Source organism: Labeo rohita, chromosome 23 (assembly GCF_022985175.1).
Source record: "Labeo rohita strain BAU-BD-2019 chromosome 23, IGBB_LRoh.1.0, whole genome shotgun sequence".
Taxonomy (NCBI): Eukaryota; Metazoa; Chordata; class Actinopteri; order Cypriniformes; family Cyprinidae; genus Labeo; species Labeo rohita.
Genome location: NC_066891.1, coordinates 8,624,201 through 8,645,714, shown reverse-complemented (window position 1 = coordinate 8,645,714; position 21,514 = coordinate 8,624,201). Strand labels below are relative to the sequence as shown.

At 35.6% G+C, this 21,514-nt stretch overlaps 1 protein-coding gene across 1 annotated transcript in view; it reads left to right on the top strand.

The window, feature by feature from the left end:
• plxna1a (plexin A1a) overlaps positions 1–21,514 on the top strand; it is a 289,406-nt gene that overhangs the window by 253,838 nt on the left and 14,054 nt on the right. Inside the window, exons 22-27 of the mRNA XM_051095762.1 lie at positions 1,190–1,446; positions 2,452–2,518; positions 11,352–11,498; positions 13,482–13,641; positions 15,435–15,538; positions 17,545–17,641. Coding sequence (XP_050951719.1) covers positions 1,190–1,446; positions 2,452–2,518; positions 11,352–11,498; positions 13,482–13,641; positions 15,435–15,538; positions 17,545–17,641 — 832 coding nt within the window. The remainder of the gene's footprint in view (positions 1–1,189; positions 1,447–2,451; positions 2,519–11,351; positions 11,499–13,481; positions 13,642–15,434; positions 15,539–17,544; positions 17,642–21,514) is intronic.

Sequence of the window (21,514 nt, the reverse complement as noted above, 5' to 3'; positions counted from 1 at the left end):
CGTAAAAAAATCTTACTAACCCAAAACTTTTGATTCATTCTCCTTGCGTTTCAGAATTAAGGTTGTTAAAAGAATCCCAAAGTTTAGAAAGAATTTAAAGCCTTTAATTGTGTTAAATTAAGGCGAGACACTGTGGGTGAATAGGGTAAAAAACAACAACAAAAAAAACTAATAGTTATCGCCTTACTTACCCAGTTGATTGATTACATTGATAATTGCTTTTTTTGTTTTGCAAGTTTTCTAAAATGTTAGGTTTAAATATGCAAATGAGGCATTATTTAAATAAATATGCACTCATTTGCATACATTTCTAGTACAAAAATCTAAACACTGGATGAAGTCAGTTTCAAAATTCTTGTTTAATTTTTTGGACATATTAGAGTCAAAAGTTTTTTACAGAGGGATTTTTGGGTAAAGAATACTTAGAACAGACAAAACAATATATTTTCACATTTTTTCGGGAATAAAATGTTGGATATAATCAAGCAAATCATATATGAACAAATCCCTCTGTGAAAACTTTTAGGATATACACAAAATGTAAAGTTTGGGTGTGTGTAAGTGCTACTGAAGTGGAGATTTATGGCTCAGTGTAGGAGAACTCATTTTGAGAAAACGTCCTTTATAAATGTGTTGTAATCTATTGACACAAATACATAGTGCTACAAAAGAAACTACAAGTGCTATAAAAGAAACAATTAACATTGTTTTATTGGATGTTTTCTTTCCACTAGTCTGATAAAAACACTTTATGAAAAACCAAAAAGCCCAAAATCTCAAACTTGACAGGTGCATGAAAGTGTTTCCTCTTAAAATTTAAATTCTGTCATTAATTACTCACCCTTATGCTGTTCCAAACCTGTAAGACCTTCCTTCATCTTCAGAACACATGAACTATTTTAACAATGTCCGTACTACCTTTCAAGGCCTTGAATGTGGTAGCTGCATTGCTGTCTATGCAGGGTCAGCTCTCAGATTTCATCAAAAATATCTTATAATTTGTGTTCTGAAGATGAAAGAAGGTATACAGGTTTGAAACAACATGAGGGTGAGTAATTAATGACAGAATTTTCATTAATCATACAGCAATTTGATTTGATTTTATCTTTTACTGTTAATTAAAACACAACATGGTTGTCGTAATTCATTCCACACTGTATAATGAGTTGCTCTGTGTGTTTTCCCACAGGTGCAGGCTAATGTCGAGAAGGCCTTGACTCTGTTTGGTCAACTCCTCACCAAGAAGCACTTCCTGCTGACATTTATCCGCACGCTTGAAGCTCAGCGCTCCTTCTCCATGCGTGACCGCGGCAACGTGGCATCACTCATCATGACAGCTCTACAGGGAGAGATGGAGTACGCTACAGGAGTCCTCAAACAGCTGCTCTCTGACCTCATCGACAAGAACCTGGAGAGCAAGAACCACCCTAAACTGCTGCTCAGGAGGTGGGAGAAAACACACACACACTCAGTCATGCTGATATACAGAGTTAAGGCTCGTGCACGCCACGGAACGTAACTGTATCAGCGACACCAATGCACAGTAACTTTGTTCATTATAAGTGCGTGCTGAAGTTTTGTCAAAGGGATAGTTTGACAAAAATTAAAAGTCTGTCATTAATTACTCACCCTCTTGTTGTTCCAAACCCAAAAGACCTTCATCTTCAGGACAAAAATTAAGATATTTTTGATGAAATCTCAGAGCTTTCTGACCTTGCACAGCAATGCAACTACCTCGTTCAAGGCCCAGAAAGGCAGTAAGGACATTGTTAAAATAGCCCATGTGACATCCGTGGTTCAACCGTAATTATATGAAGCTACGACAATACTTTTTGTGGTCGATATCCTCTATCTCACCGACTGTCAACTCTGATCTATCTTTCTGAAGTACGCTAATGAGCTATTCGAGACACTTCCCTCTCATGAAATACCTGTTGTCCCACTCCATTCGCCTTATCTACCCTTCACCGTTTTATTAATGAGCATATAATTTAATAATAGGCCCTTATGTAAGGAAGTAATGGGAGTTGGTAAGTCTATGTGAATGCATTATTGAACAGCAGAAAAGGCTCCTGGTGGGCCTGAGGGAGGAAGGAGCCGCAGTTAGCAGCTTGCGCTAGCAGTCGCTCTCGTTTGCCAGCTACAGATGAATTAGGAGCATTGAAGTCCATTAATTACGGCATGCTTTAATTACTTCTGTTCTGGGGAAGCTTTTGGGGGTCTTCGGCTGGCGACAGGTTGGCCATTAATGGAAGACGTCGGCCAATTACTGTAATTGTCTGGTCTTAATGAAGATTGGTGGTTTGTTTTGAGAAAATGTAGTTTTTTTCATTGGAAGGAGTTTTGTTTATTTGTTTGAGGGAGCTTTCATTCACTTTTGGATTGCATTTTTGTTGTATGAATTTTAATTAATATTTTTTTTCACTCTCTCTTTTTCTTTTTCTCTTTTAGGACCGAGTCTGTTGCTGAGAAGATGCTTACAAACTGGTTCACGTTTCTTCTGTACAAGTTCTTAAAAGTAAGTGTGTACAGTATTGTTAATGGTAAGCAAATCAGCATATAAGTATGATTTCTGAAGGATCATGTGACACTGAAGACTGAAGTGATGAAAATTCAAAAAGTTAAAATAGAAAACCGTGTGATATAATTTCACAATATTAGTGTTTTAATGTATTTTCTGGTCAAAACTTTTCATAACTTTTCATTAATTATTTTACCAAAATAAGAGGGATCATAGAAAATGCATGTTGTTTTTTTTATTTGGTACTGACTTAAATAAGATATTTCACATAGAATATGTTTACATATAGTCCACAAGAGAAAATAATAGTTGAATTTATAAATATGACCCTGTTCAAAAGTTTACATACACTTGATTCTTAACACTGTGTTGTTACCTGATTGATCCACAGCTGGGTTTTTCTGTTTAGTGATAGTTGTTCATGAGTCTCTTGTTTGTCCTGAACAGTTTAACTGCCTGCTGTTCTTCAGAAAAGTCCTTCAGGTCCCACAAATTCTTTGGTTCTTTTCACACTGAGGACATCTGAGGGTCTCAAATGCAACTATTACAGAAGTTTCAATCACTCACTGATGCTTCAGAAGGAAACACAATGCATTAGGAGCCGGGGGGCGAAAACTTTTAGAATTTGAAGATCAGGGTAAATTTAATTTATTTTGTCTTCTGGGAAACATGGAAGTATCTTCTGTAGCTTCTGAAGAGCAGTACTAAATGAAAAAAATGATATTTTGTCAATATAAGAAAAATGTACACATCTTCCTTCTGTTCAAAAGTTTTCACCCCTGACACCCCTTAATGCATTGTTTGTCCTTCTGGAGCATCAGTGAGCGATTGAACCTTCTGTAATAGTTGCATATGAGTCCCTCAGTTGTCCTCTGTGTGAAAAGATGGATCTCAAAATCATACAGTCATTGTTGGAAAGGGTTCAAATACACAAAAATGCTGAAAAACCAAAGAATTTGGAGGACCTGAAAGATTTTTCGAAGAACAGCAGGCAGTGGGCTCATGAACAACTATTACTAAACAAAAAAACGCAGTTGTGGATCATTCAAGTAACAACACAGTATTAAGAATCAAGCGTATGTAAACTTTTGAACGGGGTCATTTTATAAATTCAACTATTATTTTCTCTTGTGGACTATATCTAAAAGTCTTTTATGTGAAATATCGTATCTTAAATGCACCCAAACACACATACAAAATCACACAATTGAGCTTGCCTTTATTCTGCACAAACAGAGTGACCAGAGGGCCTTTCCACAACTAGGTCCAACATGATGTGACAAATAATGAGACAGAAGCTGTCTGTCAGTGGTCTGGCGGGTCAAAGGCCATCCCTACAGGCAACTCTGCATTCTAGTCTCCATCAGCTCTTAGCTCTATCTCCTTTTATATACTCCTGTGCATCCCCCACCACATTCTGCTTCACTCCATGACGCCACTCACAGAGCGTGATTGAGCTGCAGGATGTCGGTCCTCCCCTGTCTGTCTCTCTCTCACTCTCGCATTAGCAGCTCTCTAGTTTTATTAGTTCAATCATGCAGGGCTCAGCACGCAATGGAAGAATTTTAATCAACAGGAAACGGGAGTCCAGAACACTTTCACATCATAGAGATTCATTTAACGATGACACAAATTGAACGTGCTTTTGCATTATTCGAGAACATCAAATGTAGTTGATAGTTCTAAAAAATGTATTTACGTTACTCATTTTAAAAAATTACATTTTTATTGTTTTTAATTAAGTTTCTTATGCTAACCAAGGCTGCATTTATGTGCTCAAAAATACAGTAAAAGCACTAATATTGTGAAATAGTATTACAGTTTAAAATAACTGTTTTCATTTGTGATATATTCTAAAATGTAACTTATTCCTGTGATGCAAAGCTACATTTTTAACATCATTACTCCAGCTTTCAGTGTCACATGATACTTTAGAAATCATATTAATATGCAGATTTACTGCTCATGAACCATTTCTTATTATTATCCAAACAGTTGTGCTGCTTAATATTTATGAAAAAAACATGATATACTACCATTAAATTAATCAAAATTGACACTAAAAAACATTTATAATGTTACAAAAGATTTTCTTTTGAACACTGAATTTCTACACAAAATGATTCCACAAAATATAAAGCAGTAAAAACAGTTGTAGTATTGATAATAATAAGAACCATTATTGATAACTGAGCACCAATAATAATTATGCAGCAATTAGAATTATCTCTGAAGGATCATGTGAAGTAATGATGCTAAAAATGTTGCTTTGCATCATAAAAATAAATTACATTTTAAAATATATTCAAATAGATTTTTTTTTCAATTGTATTATTTCACAACATTACAGTTATGTTATATTTACTGCATTTTGCTCAAGACTTGCTCAAGACTTCATTAAAAACATACATCTTTTTTTATTAGTATTGTGAACAAATGTTTATTTTATTTTATTTTATTTATTAACTATTCCTGTACAAGCAATTAAATTAGATTCATTAGAAACATTGCATTAAAACATTTTAAAATTATACTGTTTCCCAACTTTTATATGTGTACTATGGCTAAAATGATACATCATTGGAGCAGCTTGAATATTTTGCCTAATATCTTTTATGAACTACGGAATTTACACAGATTTAGAACGACATTTTTGGATGAACTCTTCCTTTCAGACCAAATAAGCCAATTCTGATTTGCTCATTTGAAGTCCGTTTCAAGCTTTGACTGTTTACAGTTCTCGTTTGGCTCCTCTGCTAGCTGACGAAAGTTCAGAAGCAGACAGTTTGAGATCGCTAATTAGCATTAGGAAAAGCGGCGCCGTTTAAGACGGATGGAATTGTGGCGTGAGTTAGTGGAACTGACAAGCTGTTGTCACCTACACACAGCTTGTAATATCACATATGAAGACACGGCTCAGACAGCACAGTTGAAGCAAACTGACACGAATCAAACCTTCCCAGAAACCTCTCTCAGGAAGAGCATTTTTTATCAACATTCTGGCCGCAGTGGTGCTTTTGAACAAGGTCTGCTCAAGGCTGTAGTGTGGAATAATTGATCTGCTAGCTCTATATTTCAACAGGATATTTTCCTGCTACTGTTCATTAGCCCTATGGGTGGGTGAGGTCTGGCTATGTGGTCTGCGCTCTATCGCTCTCTTTCTGTCTCTTTCTTTAATGAAGCTGGAGCATGGGATGAGGTCTGGTCTCTCGGCCGCGTGCGCTGCAGTGGGGGTCTCTAGGAGTGATGTATTCGCGCTCCCTCTCGTTAGCAGCTGTCGGCTTAATTAGCGCAGATGCTAACGAGACGTTAACAGCATATGGTGGGAGGGTGGGTGGAGTAAAACAGGATGAAGTGATGGAGGAAACCAGAGGAAACTGTTTCGTGTGGGTATGCGCGAGGCGGAGGGAGACGGTGGGTTTCCTCGTTTCACCGTGCCCATCATAATCACTGCGGTCGGGGGTCGGTTAAGGAGGGGTGCGTGTCTGACATGTCTTGCATATGACAGCTCGCTGGAATTTTTATGGCTTACAAGCTTTCTGCACTAGAATCTGATCAATCTTCTAAAATTATCTCAGATTTTGACTTGAAATTTTGAAGCTACAATGAATAAACTTGCTAATCACTAGTTTCTGAGGCAGAAACTAGCGATTAGCGAGCTTATTCACATAGTACCACACAAAATCTGAAGCTACAATGAATGAGATTGCTAATTGCTAGTTTCTGTCTCTGAAACTCATTGTAGCTTTAGATTGTAGCTCAGATCCTTTGTAGCTTCTGTCTCTGAAACTAGCGATTAACAAGTTTATTCACTGTAACTTCAGATTTTGTTAGTGCAATTCTCACAATATTTGCTCTGTCTGAAGCTGCAATGAATAAGATTGTTAATTGCTAATTTCTGTCTCAGAAACTCATTACAATTCAGCTTCAGATTGTAGCTTCAGATCCTTTGAAGCTCAATCCTGCCTCAGAAACTAACGATTAGCTAGTCTGTTCATTGTAGCTTCAGATTTTGTGTGCTAATGTGTGATTCGCACACTGTTTGCTATGTCTGAATCTACAATGATGAATAAGTTTGCTAATCACTAGTCTGAGGGAAAAACTATCAATTAGCAAGCTTATTTTCATACCACACAAAATCGGAGGCTACAAATAAGACTGCTAATTGTTGCTATCACAGTACAGTTATTAGTTAGTAGTTTCTTCCCCACGACGATTAGCATGTTTAGCTTCAGAATTTGTGTGGCAGGCCTAATGTATATTTCACACAATGTGTGCTGTCTGAAGACAGTGAATAAACTGGCTAGTCACTCGTTTCTGAGACAGAAACTAGCGATTAGTGAGCTTATTCATATACCACACAAAATCTGAAACTACAATGAATAAGTTTGGTAATTGTTAGTTTCTGTCTCTGAAAGTCATTACAATTCATTGTAGCTTCAGATCCTTTGTAGCTTCTGTCTCAGAAACTAGCAAATAGCAAGTTTATTTATTGTAGCTTCAGATTTTGTTAGTGTAATTCACACAATATTTGCTCTGTCTGAAGCTACAATTAAAATTGCTAATTGCTAATTTCAATCTTCAGATTGTAGCTTCAGGTCCTTTGAAGCTTCTGCCTCAGAAACTAGCGATTAGCAAGTCTATTCATTGAAGCTTCAGATTTTGTGCTAATGTGTAATTTACACAGTATTTGCTGTTTGAATCTACAATGATGAATAAGTTTGCTAATCAGTAGTTTAAAGGAAAAACTATCAATTAGCAAGCTTATTTCATACCACACAAAATCTGAGGCTACAAATAAGACGGCTTATTGTTAGTTTCTGTCACAGTACGATTGGTTGTAGTTTCTTCCCCAGAACGATTAGCATGTTTAGCTTCAGAATTTGTGTGGTAATGTGTAATTCACACAGTGTGTGCTGTCTAAAGCTACAATAAATAAACCGGCTAGTCACGTTTCTGATACAGAAATTAGCAATTGGCAAGTTTATTCACATACCACACAAAATCTGAAGCTACAATGAATAAGATTGCTAGTTTCTGTCTCTGAAACGTATTACATTTCATTGTAGCTTCAGATCCTTTGTAGCTTCTGTCTCAGAAACTAGCGATTAGCAAGTTTATTCATTGTAGCTTCAGATTTTGTTAGTGTAATTCACACAATATTTGCTCTGTCTGAAGCTACAATTAAAATTGCTAAATGCTAATTTCTGTCTTGCAATTCATCTTCAGATTGTAGCTTCAGGTCCTTTGAAGCTTCTGCCTCAGAAACTAGCGATTAGCAAGTCTGTTCATTGTAACTTCAGATTTTGTGCTAATGTGTAATTCACATGTATTTGCTGTTTGAATCTACAATGATGAATAAGTTTGCTAATCAGTAGTTTGAGGGAAAAACTATCAATTAGCAAGCTTATTTCATACCACACAAAATCTGAGGCTACAAATAAGACGGCTAATTGTTAGTTTCTGTCACAGTACGATTGGTTGTAGTTTCTTCCCCAGAACGATTAGCATGTTTAGCTTCAGAATTTGTGTGGTAATGTGTAATTCACACAGTGTGTGCTGTCTGAAGCTACAACGAATAAACCGACTAGTCACTAGCTTCTGATACAGAAACTAGCAATTGGCAAGTTTATTCACATACCACACAAAATCTGAAACTACAATGAATAAGATTGCTAGTTTCTGTCTCTGAAACGTATTACGTTTCATTGTAGCTTCAGATCCTTTGTAGCTTCTGTCTCAGAAACTAGCGATTAGTTTTTTCATTGTAGCTTCAAAATTTTGTTAGTGTAATTCACTGAAGCTTCAATGAATAAGATTGCTAATTGTTAATTTCTGTCTCAGAAACACATTACAATTCAGCTTCAGATTGTAGCTTCAGATCTTTTGAAGCTTGATCCTGCCTTAGAAACTAGCAATTAGCAGGTCCATTCATTGTAGCTTCAGATTTTGTGTGTAACTCACACAATATTTGCTTTGTGTGAATCTACAGTGATGAATAAGTTTGCTAATCACTAGTTTAAGGTAAAAACTATCAATTAGCAAGCTTATTTTTTACCACACAAAATCTGAGGCTACAAATAAGATTGCTAGTTTCTGTTTCAGTACAGTTATTTGTAGTTTCTTCCACAGAACGATTAGTCTGTTTATTCTTTATAGTTCAGAATTTGTGTGGTAATTTTTAATTCACACAATGTGTGCTATCTGAAGTTACAATGAATAAACTGCCTAGTCACCAGTTTCTGAGACAAGAACTAGCAAATTCACACACCATACAAAATCTGAAGCTACAGTGAACAAGACTGCTAATTGCTAGTTTCTGTCTCAGAAACTCATTACAATTCATTTTAGCTTCAGATCCTTTGAAGCTCGATCCTGCCTCAAAACTAATGATTAGCGGAAGTCTATTCATTGTAGCTTCAGATTTTGTGTGCTAATGTGTAATTCACACAGTATTTGCTATGTCTGAAGCTACAGTGAATAAACTGGCTAGTCACTTGTTTCTGAGACAGAAACTAGTGATTAGTGAGCTTCTTCATGTACCACACAAAATCTGAAACTACAATGAATAAGTTTGGTAATTGCTAGTTTCTGTCTCTGAAAGTCATTACAATTCATTGTAGCTTTAGATCCTTTGTAGCTTTTGTCTCTGAAACTAGCGGTTAGTAAGTTTATTCACTGTATCTTCAGATTTTAATTCACACAATATTTGCTGTGTCTAAAGCTACAATGAATAAGATTGCTTAATTGCTCATTTCTGTTTCAGAAACTCATTACAATTCAGCTTTAGATTGTAGATTCAGATCCTTTGTAGCTACTGCTTCAAAAACTACTGATTAGCAAATCTATTCATTGTAGCTTCAGATTTTGCTAATGTGTAATTCACACAGTGTTTCCTATGTCTGAATCTACGATGATGAATAAGTTCAGTAATCGTTAGTTTGAGGTAAAAACTTTCAGTTAACATTACTAATTATATCTTGTTTTCATACCACACAAAATCTGAGGCTACAAAGAAGACGCTAATTGTTAATTTCTTTCTCAATACAGTTATTTGTAGCTCTTCACTAGAAACTAGCAATGCTTATTTCTGAAAGCTTCAGATTTTGTGTGCTAATTTGTAATGCACACAATGTGTGTGCTATCTGAAGTTACAATGAATAAACTGGGACAGAAATTAGCGATTAGCAAGATATTTGTATGGCAAATACAAAATCTGACGCTACAGTGAATAATCGCTAGTTTCTGTCTCCGTAAAATTCTTCAGATTATTTGTAGTTTTTTCCTCAAACACTAGCGATTTGCATGTTTATTCATTGTAGTTTCAGATTTGTGTGCTAATGTGTTATTCACACAGTATTTGCCATGTCTGAAGCTACAATGAATAACATTGCTAATTGCTCATTTCGGTCTCTGAAACTCATTACAATTCATTGTAGCTTCAGATAGTAGCTTCAAACCCTTTAGCTTTTGCCTCAGAAACTAGCGTTTAACAAGTTTATTCACTGTAGCTTCAGATTTTGTTAGTGTTATTCACACAATATTGCTATGTCTCAAGCTACAATGAATAAGATTGCTAATTGCTCATTTCTGTCTATAAAACTAATTACAATTCATTGTAGCTTCAGACTGCATAAACCAGCTAAGGACCAGTTAAACCAGCATCAAAACATACCTACCAGCATATGCTGGTTTTTTCACAAGGGGAAGCTTCAAATCCTTTCTAGCTTCTGCCTCAAAAAGTAGCGATTAGCAAGTCTACTGTAGCTTCAGATTTTGTGCTAATGTTTAATTTACACAGTGTTTGCTATGTCTGAATCTACAATGATAAATAAGTTTGCTAATCGCTAGTATGAGGTAAAAACTATCGATTAGCAAGCTTGTTTTCATACCACACAAAATGTGAGGCTACAAATAAGACTGCTAATTGTTATTGCTGTCTCAGTACAATTATTTGTTGTTTCTTCCCCAGAAGGATTAGCATGTTTATTTCTTATAGCTTTTGTGTGGTATTGTGTTAATTCACACAATGTGTGCTGTCTGAAGCTACAATGAATAAACTGTCTAGTCACTTGTTTCTGAGACAGGAACTAACGATTAGGGCCAAGCATCTGTATTTTATCTGTGTTTTTTTTAAGCTTTATTTAGTTTTTAGTTTTAGTTGGTCGCTGTCAGTCAGACTTTCTCTCAGAGTGGATGCTAAATGTCCAGAATAAGTCATAACACGAACTGTAAGTTTGACTGCATAAGGCTAGATAACTGCTAAAGGAGGCTTGAATCAAACAGAAACATAGACATGACAGAAAGTTGTTTGTTTGTCAGTGAAAGATGTTAATGCTAATGGAGAAAACAGCCTATCCGTCCACACCCCAGCCATGTCTCTCTCTCTCTCCACACCTATCCGTTCGTTTCACAAAGGGGTTTAAGTGCTTCCTCCCAATCGTTAACCTCCATCTATCGCTCTCTCTCTCCCCTGCGTTTAAACTGTTTGTCTTTTCGAGAGGGGCTTTTTGAGGGTGTGAGAGGCTAATGGTTGTATTGATTGGCAAGTCCTTGTGATTATTTGAAAGCGGTGCGCCATTATAGCTGCTTGTTTTTCACATCTGAAGTGACAGTTTATCAGTAATCAAGTTTTGCTCAATATACATACCTGAAATGCATTTTATATCCGCTTGTTACTATGAAAGGAAAGAAGAGCTATTGATTGCGTCATCTTTTTGCTTTGTCTTCCACTTTTTATGAGGTGCAAAAATTCACAGTGCATGTATTCATGACATTGCGGAGTCCTAACACACTGCTGTTGTTTCTGACACTCTTTCACTCTCTACAGGAGTGTGCAGGTGAGCCTCTCTTCATGCTGTACTGTGCTATAAAACAGCAGATGGAAAAAGGCCCTATAGATGCCATCACCGGAGAGGCACGATACTCCCTCAGCGAGGACAAACTCATTCGACAACAGATTGACTACAAGACTCTGGTCAGTGCAAGTGCACAACATAAGCGAACTCCTCTGATGTTTCTTATGTCTCTCCATTTTTCATGTATTTTCATGTAGTACTGATCTGCTACTTAAGCTTTTTATTATTCTTCTTAGCCAAATTTCTGAACGCTTCTCCTCCTGGAGCTTTCAAGCTAGAACCACCAAACTCAGCCCAGATCTTCAGACTGATCTGACTCGGGTTGCTATATCTTTTCTAACTGATCCGACTTATAGTTTTCATAAAATTAAAGATTAAAAATCATAAAAATCCCATAGATTTACATTGACGGAATGTTCAAATGAGCCAACACTATTCAAACTCCGGCTGTCAAAATTCAAACTTAAACTCCCAGAATCTCTTGAGACTAAATCAACACTTCCCTTCTATGTACTATTTCTAATCAATTCAAACTTCCATTCTAATATTTCTAATCTATTTATCTATTTAGCCAAGCCTAGCAACTAGAATCATGCTAACAACTTGCTAATTATGCTAAAAATATGTTAACAACTTGGTAATCATGCTAGAAACATGCTAGCAACCTACTAATCATGCTTGAAACATGCTAGTAACTTGCTAATCATGCTAACAGCATGCTATTAATATTTTAATCATGTTAGAATCATGTTAGTAACTTGGTAATCATGCTAGAAACATGTTAGCAACATGCTAATCATACTAGAATTATGCTAGAAGCATGTTAACACCTGCTAATCATACTAGAAACATGCTAGCAACATGTTAATCATACTAGAATCATGTTAGAAACATGCTAGCAACAAGCTAGCAACTTGTTAATCATGTTAGAAACATCCTAGCAACCTGTTAATCATGCTAGAAACATGTTAGCAACTTGTTAATCATACTATAATCATGCTAGAAACATGTTAGCAACATGCTAATCATACTAGAATCGTGCTAGAAACATGCTAGCACCTGCTAATCATGCTGGAAACATGCTAGCAACATGCTAACAACTTGCTAATTATGCTAAAAACATGTTAACAGCTTGGTAATAATGCTAGAAACATGCTAGCAACCTACTAAACATGGTAAAAACTTGCTAATCATGCTAACAACATGCTATTTACATGTTAATCATACTAGAATCATGCTAGTAACTTGGTAATCATGGTAGAAACATGTTAACAACATGCTAATCATACTAGAATCATGCTAGAAGCACGCTAGCACCTGCTAATCATGCTAGAAACATGCTAGCAACATGCTAATCATACTAGAATCATGCTAGAAACATGCTAGCAACAAGCTAGCAACGTGTTAATCATGCTAGAAACATGCTAGCAACTTGCTAATCATATTATAATCATGCTAGAAACATGATAGCACCTGTTAATCATGCTAGAAATATGTTAGCAGTTGTTAATCATGCTAGAGACATGCTAGCAACTTGCTAATCATGTTAGGAACATGCTAGCAACCTGCTAATCATGCTAGAAACATGCTAGCAACATGCTAACATCTTGTTAATCAGACTAAAAACATGCTATCAACCTGTTAATCATGCTAGAAACATATTAACAACTTGCTTATTATGCTGATATATCTATCTGAGACTGTATTGCTTTCAAAACATGCAAACTTTAACCTTTTAAAGCTATTTTAAACTATTTTAAACTTCAACCTATTTCAGACAGAAAACCATCAAACTTAGAACAGTTTTTTTTTCTTTCAACTTTTTTAATTTTTTAAATTTTTTAACTTTTTCAAACTTTCTGGTCCGGCTTTCTCAAGCCAACTTAAAGTTTTTTATCTAGTTCAATATATTCTAACATATTAACAAAATATTATTCAATATATTTCCAATATACATTAAATAATTGGATATATTGATCATTACTTTATAAGAAAAGGTGTTTTCATCTTGTTTTTCCAGTGCAGATTGCTTTAACTGCTCAAACTAGATGCTAATAATAAATTGCTCTGACTGATTTATCTCCTCTCTCATTTCCTTTTAGACACTTCATTGTGTGAACCCTGAGAACGAGAACGGCCCGGAGGTGACGGTGAAATGCCTAAACTGTGATACAATAACCCAGGTGAAAGAGAAGCTTCTGGATGCTGTGTATAAAGGAAGCCCATACTCCCAGAGACCCAAAGCAGGAGACATGGACCTGGGTAAGAACTTTTAAATATAACAGAAAGAGGCTTTTCACACTCAGTTGTTAATGCAGGGTCATTGTAAACCCTGGACAGCATAATCCTGGGTTAACTTGTTTCATGTTGCACACTATTTATGCTTTGCCCTGAATTCGTAATTAACGCTGGGCAGTTGGGTTCATACTCTACTTTTGGAAACCCTGGGTTAATGTTCTTATTTGCATATTTATGAGGTCAATGAGATTGATTGGCAAATGACCTGTTTTAATAACTGCCGGTCCATCTCTGAAAATGTTTAATGTTAAAATGAAGGTTTCTGTGGTAGAGAACATGAATATTGAATGAGGCAGTTTATGACTGTTTTTTTGTTGATAAATAATTTGCTGTAACACACTGTATAGTGTGTACCTATGCCCCTGCAATTCGTGAGGGTTTCATAAACTGGGGTTAAAAGCGGTGCTAACCTCTTTACAAAATTGATGTATGAAATGTTACATTCTTAATACTGTTGTTACCTGAATGATCCAAAGCTGTTTTTGTTTTTACTGTTTAGTGATAGTTGTTCAACAGTCAAACTGCCTGCTGTTCTTTTCTGAAACACTTCAGGTCCCACAGATTCTTTGGTTTTTCTGCATTTTTGTGCATTTAAACCCTTTACAACAATGACTGTATGAATTTAGGATCCATCTTTTAACACCGAGAACAACTGAGGGACTCGTATGCAAATATTACAGAAGGTTCAAACGCTCACTGATGCTTCAGAAGGAAACACAATGCATTAAGAGCCGGGGGTGAAAACTTTTGAACAGAATGAGGATTTGTATATTTTTCTTATTTTGCCTAAATATCACATTTTTACTTTTGGTACTACCCTGATATTCAAATTCAAAATGTTTTCACCCTCAACTCCTAATGCATTGTGTTTAATTCTGAAGCATGTATGTAAACTTTTGACTTTAACTGTATATACAGTATACACCAAATTTGCTGAAATTAAACTTAATTAAAACATTAAACTAAATAATGAACATACCTATTGCACGTTCTTGTAATCAAATGCCTCTGTTCAAAGCAGGTACTGTCAGCTGATACAAATGTTCATCTTATCAGCAGCTTGATATAAATGGATGCTGAAGTCACCGTTGTAGGCACCAGGGAAATAGACACGGAACCATATCATCCACAGCAAGATCCCATTAGCTCGAGCAGTTCCCAACATGATTGTCATCTGGCTCAGCCTGAGTGATGCTATCAGCTGCAGATCTCATCTGGCTTTGCTCTGCTCCTTGGCAGTTGTCTTTCAGAGCCTGTTTCGAAATAAGAAACTGCGACTTCTTTTTGCAACATCAGCCAAACAAACAAGCAGGGAGGTTGTTTATTGGAACAGTTTGCTTGTAAGAGGCTTAGAATAGTCATTCTCATGACCTTGATCAGATCTGTAATTTAGATCTGACCTGGACTCGTCACCTCTGGTAAGAGCAAGTGCATGTTTTTGTATCTGTTCAGCTAGAAAAAGCGACTTCACTCTGCACAGGGAGATTCGGACAAGGTCTGCGCAAGGTTATGTGCTCTAAATGAAGCCTTTCTAAAGAGGAAAACTTCCCTCAAGTGGTCAGTTGTCCTTGCTGTGGGAGTGATGTGCATGTTGTACACACATAGCTAGAGTTTGAGCACATACTTGTCCCCAGTAGTGAGCTAAATTGGACAAAACTTGCTTTGAGAGGCATTTGGGGACATCCTCAATGGCGTTTTTTAAAACATGAAGCATCATTCGTATTGACACACCATACTAATCTTGTTTTGTGTTGCAGAGTGGCGGCAGGGGCGACTGGCTAGGATCATTCTGCAGGATGAGGATGTCACTACTAAGATTGATAATGACTGGAAACGCCTGAACACACTAGCACACTATCAGGTACAATTGCTGTTCACACCTGAGCTGCTACTGTGGTAGTAAAAGCCCTAATATGGAAAATAAAAGCATTTTAGACAGAGAATACTAGAATTAGGTGGTGTTCTCTGAATATGATACTAAAGGTTAAATGTCAAGCTTTTTAAAATGAGGATCTTCAGACCTGGAAAGTCATGGAAATGTGTGTGTGTGTGTGTGTGTGTGTGTGTGTGTTTTTATTAAATTAAATTAAATTATAAAATAAAAATAAAAAAAATAATGGAAAATTCTATAGTTTAATTTTTTTTGGAGACTTTTGTACACAAATAATATCTTAATTCCAAGTATTCTTACCAGATATACAAATGGAAATGTTTTCCAGTAATCTCTATAGAATTATTTTAAAAACTCTTAGAAATTTATCATGAATCACTGTAAAATTCATGTGAACTCACTGGTCACACATTTAAAAATTATTTAATGTTTTTAAATACGAAAAATTGTAATCAAGTTGACATTTTATTCATACATCAGATACTACCAGTAAAATGTTAAAAATTAAGATTTTGTAATGTTTTTGCTCTTATGCTCTCTTATGCTCTCCCAGTCTGAATTTATTATCTCAGAAATACAGTAAAACAACTAATATTGCAAAATATTATTACAATTTGAATGATAATTTTTATCTGAATGATAAATGTAATTAATAAAATACAATTCACCATAATATTGTGCATTAAATAAATGTTTTAATAGGAGTTTTTAAAACAGAAAATCATTTCCTATACTTTGTTGATGTTATGTTAACATTTCAAGTTAATATTTGTTTGTTTGTTTGTTTGTTTGTTTTTAATCGAAAACATTTTTGATCAAAAATGCAGCAAAACAGTAATATTGTGAAATATTATTGCAATTTAAAAGAACTGGTGTCTATTTTACTATTTTGAAATTTAATTTATTTCTGTGGTGACACAGCTGAATTTTCAGCCGCCATTACTCTAGTCTTCAGTGTCACATGATCCTTCAGAAATAATTTTAATATAATAATTTGGTGCTCAACAGTGTCACTTTAAAAATGTGATGATTTCCAGTAATCTCTATAGAATTATTTAAAAACATGTTTACAAATGTATCATGTAAATGCATTTAAAAGTTATTTTACACATTTAAAAATAACACATTTAAAAGTCACACATTTAAAAAAATATATATTTTATGGTTTTAAATACAGCTAAATTGTAATTAAGTTGACATTTTATTCATACATCAAATGTAAAATGTAAAAAATTAAGATTTTGTAATATTTTATAATATTACAATACTCTCCCGGGCTGAATTTATGCTCTCAAAAACACATTAAAACAACTAATATTGCAAAATATTATTACAATTTAAAATAACTTAAATATTATCAACTATTTAATTATTTAAATATTTTTTAATAATGCTTTCAGTCCGACTTCTCTTAAACGTCACAGGACAGATTCTTACCCTGTTCAGCACTGACCTGGCAAGCAATTCCAGCTGCGGTGTTGAACCCATTCCCCATTGGGAGTCACTCCATTATCCTGTCTTCTCATGCATTTGTCTTACAATAATGACCAGCTTTTTTGGGGGACTTGAATGAATTAGTGTCATTGTAAACCTACAATATTCGAGAAATCACAGGTTTGGAACGACCGACTACTCTTGCAATGGCTGAAAGGGTCATTCTTTTCATCCCTGTCACAGGGTTTCAGTCACCTTAGTGTGGACTGCCATCTTGCAATCTCAGTGAAAATTAGAGGAATGCTACCAGTTAAATAGGGTTTGTCATATTAATAAGGAAATTTAGTTTTTTATACTGTACTTACTCCTGTTAGGCTAAATTCAAATATGACTAAGCTGTGATCTTTCCGATGAATTGCAGGTTTTTCTCTGATTTTGATCTCCACTGTATATCTTTGATTTGCAGAGTATTGTGTACTAATGTCTCTGTGATTACATTTTTCTGAGTATAATGTAGTAATGTTGTTTCTCACTGTCCTCAGGTAACAGATGGGTCTGTTATCGCTCTGGTGCCAAAGCAAAACTCTGCGTACAACATCTCAAACTCGTCCACCTTCACCAAGTCCCTCAGCAGATACGGTAAGAACTCTGTCTCAACTTCTCGTTTTGATTTTCTCCTCAGAACTTCCAAGTCGCGTCTCCTCAGAGACTTTCATCAGAAGAGCGAGATCACGTCTGCCATATTCAAGCGAAAGATTTCAGTTCACCGGCCTCTATTTTTCCCCTGAAAATGAGGACTCGCGCTAGTATCGCGTCCTCGTGTCTCGATTTCAAAAAGCTGGCAGACTTGATGTGTTTCGCTGTTCTTTGTGATGATTTTGTTTTGTTTTCGGAGCACTTTGTGTGTTTGTGCGAATAAGAGGTGATGATAGCACAGAACTGAAGGTGTTTTGTTCCTCGACCTAAAAAAAGGGACGGGGATCAGAGAGAAAAAGCTGTTTAATGTTGTCTGTCCTCCTCAGAAGCGAGTATCCGTGATTGCCGCAGAATTACATGCACTCAAGCCATGGCTCTCTCATGGCAGACGTCCATTATATTTCCCTTTGAGAGGGGTCTTCATGTCTCGGATAATTCTCTGAGTGCTCAAACACTGGACACGCGTTCGTATTGTTGTTCAAGTCGTGTTTCGCTCGTTGCCATGGCAACGGCAGCGGTTAGCGCAGTCACTGTGGTGACGCCGGCGCCGATCGTGGTCATTACATGATCTGGCTCTTTTTTTATTTGATTTCCTGGATATGTAAGCTGGCGAAAATACCTTTGAACATTGTTCCAAATCCCTTCACACCCCAGCACAGGAAGTGAATTCATATCTTCAATACCCCAAGGAACGTTCCTCCCCAGCCTACAGAATGGACATGGCGATAAGAGCACCGGACAGATATGCATCTCCCTGGGCCTCCGTAATGAAGTTTGACACTCGTACCATTAATAATGAACGATGCATTCACAGGCCATGGGAGAGAACAGAGGAAGTCTTATTTCAGACTGCTCACAGGGTATTTTTATATATTCGTGTCATCCTTTATTATCCTGAGCTGAACATTATATGCGATTTGTGTCACATTGAGAAACGAGATACAAACACTTACGTGTTGCCAGCACCAGGCAGGTGTGAATGGTGTGAATTATAGAATATATAGAATATAATAATAAGTTTGGGTGTTTCATTTAAAATTACAGTAAAACAGTAATATTGTGAAATATTATTGCAATTTAAAAGAACTGTTGTCTATTTTAATATACTTTGAAATTGTATTTATTTTCATGGTGATAAAGCTGAATTTTCAGCTGCCATTACTCTAGTAGGGCCCTATGAAATCTGTTTTATTTTTCCCAAATTCTGTTTTTTTTTTTTTTTTTTTTTTCTGTTCTTCCATTTTAATTTAATGGTTAAATTAAAAAATATTAAGCAAAAAGCCTAATTAATTGAAATCATGAAACACACACAATTTAACGGCAACTTATTAAAAATTTAACAAAAACTAATTTTTTAATGCACTATGAAATATGTTTTTTCCCCCTCAAATTAAGATTTATTTTTATCAAATTCTGTGTTTTCCATTAATTTTCTGGATTCCATTTTAATGGTTTCATTAGATTTTAATAATCAAAGGCACCTCTAATTAATTGATTTTACATAAATAAAATATTGTTTTAATTTTTGCCTAAGTCATTGTGTTTTTGTTTTGTGTTTTGTTGTTTTGTTTTGTGGCAAACCGTAATATATTTTCTTTAGGACTCTTTTAACTGTCACCCGTCCCTTCAGAGGGACGCCAAAGTTTCCATCGCTATATTACAATTATCATCCTGTTCTAACCACGACAAACTATATATCGCTGGAATGACTCCACTGTTTTTTGTTACAAATACTAGGAACAATAATAGATTAATTTATGACAAGAGTACACCTTGCAGAAATCTACAATAATAACAGGAGTTCTGACCTTTGTCACCAAGTCTTTTTTTGTTACCTTTTTCCCTATCATATTTTAGAAATTATCATAAATTATATATCAGTTGAAAGTTTAAAACCTCAAAATTCATCTTTTGAAACCCATTTTAAAACCTGACATTGCATTACCATCGAAATGGTACTTCAGAATCACAATAGAAAATGTATTTGTTAACGAATTCTAACAATTTAAGTTTGGATAGTGCACTTTTTTCTATGTTCATATATGTCTGTGTTCAAAAATGGGGGTTAATAAATGTTAATTTTAAAAGAACATAATTCGCTTTAACCCTTGTGCATCAATATAAAAAAAAAAGTTACACATAGGTCCATAGTGGACAAAAATTTCCATGTCCAAAAAAACTTTCATAAAACTTTATATAACTTTACTGGCATAACAATTTGAATCTTGGGAGCACAAGTTTGGTCTCATTTTAAAGAAGACAATTATACACCCAATTATAGCCGCGTTATTTAAATAACGCCAATTGGCTCTATAATATGCAGAAGAAGAAAACAGGAATAAAGCGAGTGTTTACTTCATTGGTCAAACCTGAAAAAATAGCACCATCTGGTAAAAAATGGTAAAAAATTAAATTTTGAAGCCTTGCCAACAGAAAGTCTATTAACAAAAATTGCATCATTTTACAGTTGAATGGCACTGTGATTAAAAATAGCAGTTTTAATGGGTTTCAATGGGGACATTTTTGTCCTTAAGGTCCTGAGAGGAGCAATTTTTTGTACCTAGTGCAAAATAGGTTTATTAAAGGAAATGGGGGTGAAATTTCAATAAAAATACACACCTTTGCCAAAATGTATGCAGCTGGCAATAACATAGGCAAAATGACAAAAACAAAAACAAACAAAAAAAACTGAAAAGGACAAAAATGTCCAAAAGGTCACACAAGGGTTAAACAAAAATCTTTTTAGTAACATTATAAATGCCTTTATTTATAGATTATAGATCACTTTTGATAAATTTAATGCAAACTAGATATTATTTTCCAGTTAACTTCAGTTAACAGTTAGCTAACTTATCTTTACACTTACTCCATCAGTGGTTTGCATGACGTAGAAACTTGACCGTAGAAGACCGTTTATGCTTAATACCCATCATTGCGGCAGCACTGTCAATGCAACACACACTCGTATTGTATTATGAATTGCGTTCTGACACATTTCGGTGCTTGAACCTCTGCGTTGACGTACTTGCACAGAGTACGTTTCAGCCATCAGTGTTCATCTCCGTTATCTCGTGGTCTCTGTGTAGCTTAAAAATGCTCATTCCCTGGTTTATTTATTCCTTTATTTATTATTTATTTGCTTTTTTACTATTATGTTTTTCTAAGCCTTGACTTTTTTATGCGGTGTAATATAAAAGCGCTGCGAGGAGCCGAATTAAGCTTACAGTGGCTGTTTCTTTCAAGCACGCCGGCCTGCCAGTCTGTGACTGATTAACTAGACTCCAGACGCGGGACTCTATCTTTCACTCCCACTTGCCACTTAAGGATAGAATAAACCTGAGGGAGTTTTTGATGGATTCTGCAGATGCAGTATATTCATTGTAGTTTAGGGCATCCACAGGAAATGATCCTTACCCAGAATGCCTTATCCTCAGACAGATTACTGTGCTTAACCATCCATTAGCCAGAGCTCAGCTCCTCTCTGCTCTCATCTTTGATGTGTAACTCCTGGGTATTTAGCAGCCGACTGCTCATCAGATAGAAGAGACCGCCGGACCTGATTTACAACCGCCGATGTGACTGTTTTATGCTGTTTAGGTTTTTGCTTTATATTATATTTATGAAGATGACTGGGTTCAATACTACCAGAGATTTCTGAACCATCCAGATAGCGCAGATTATGATGAAACAAAAGCAATAAGCCTTGAGAGGCCATGCGTTACAATGATTTTAATGCTGCACCAGTATCTAAAACACCCTTGACTTAGGTACAATTACTGTAGTGCATGGCCTTTCTAGGCGTATTGCTTTCATGAA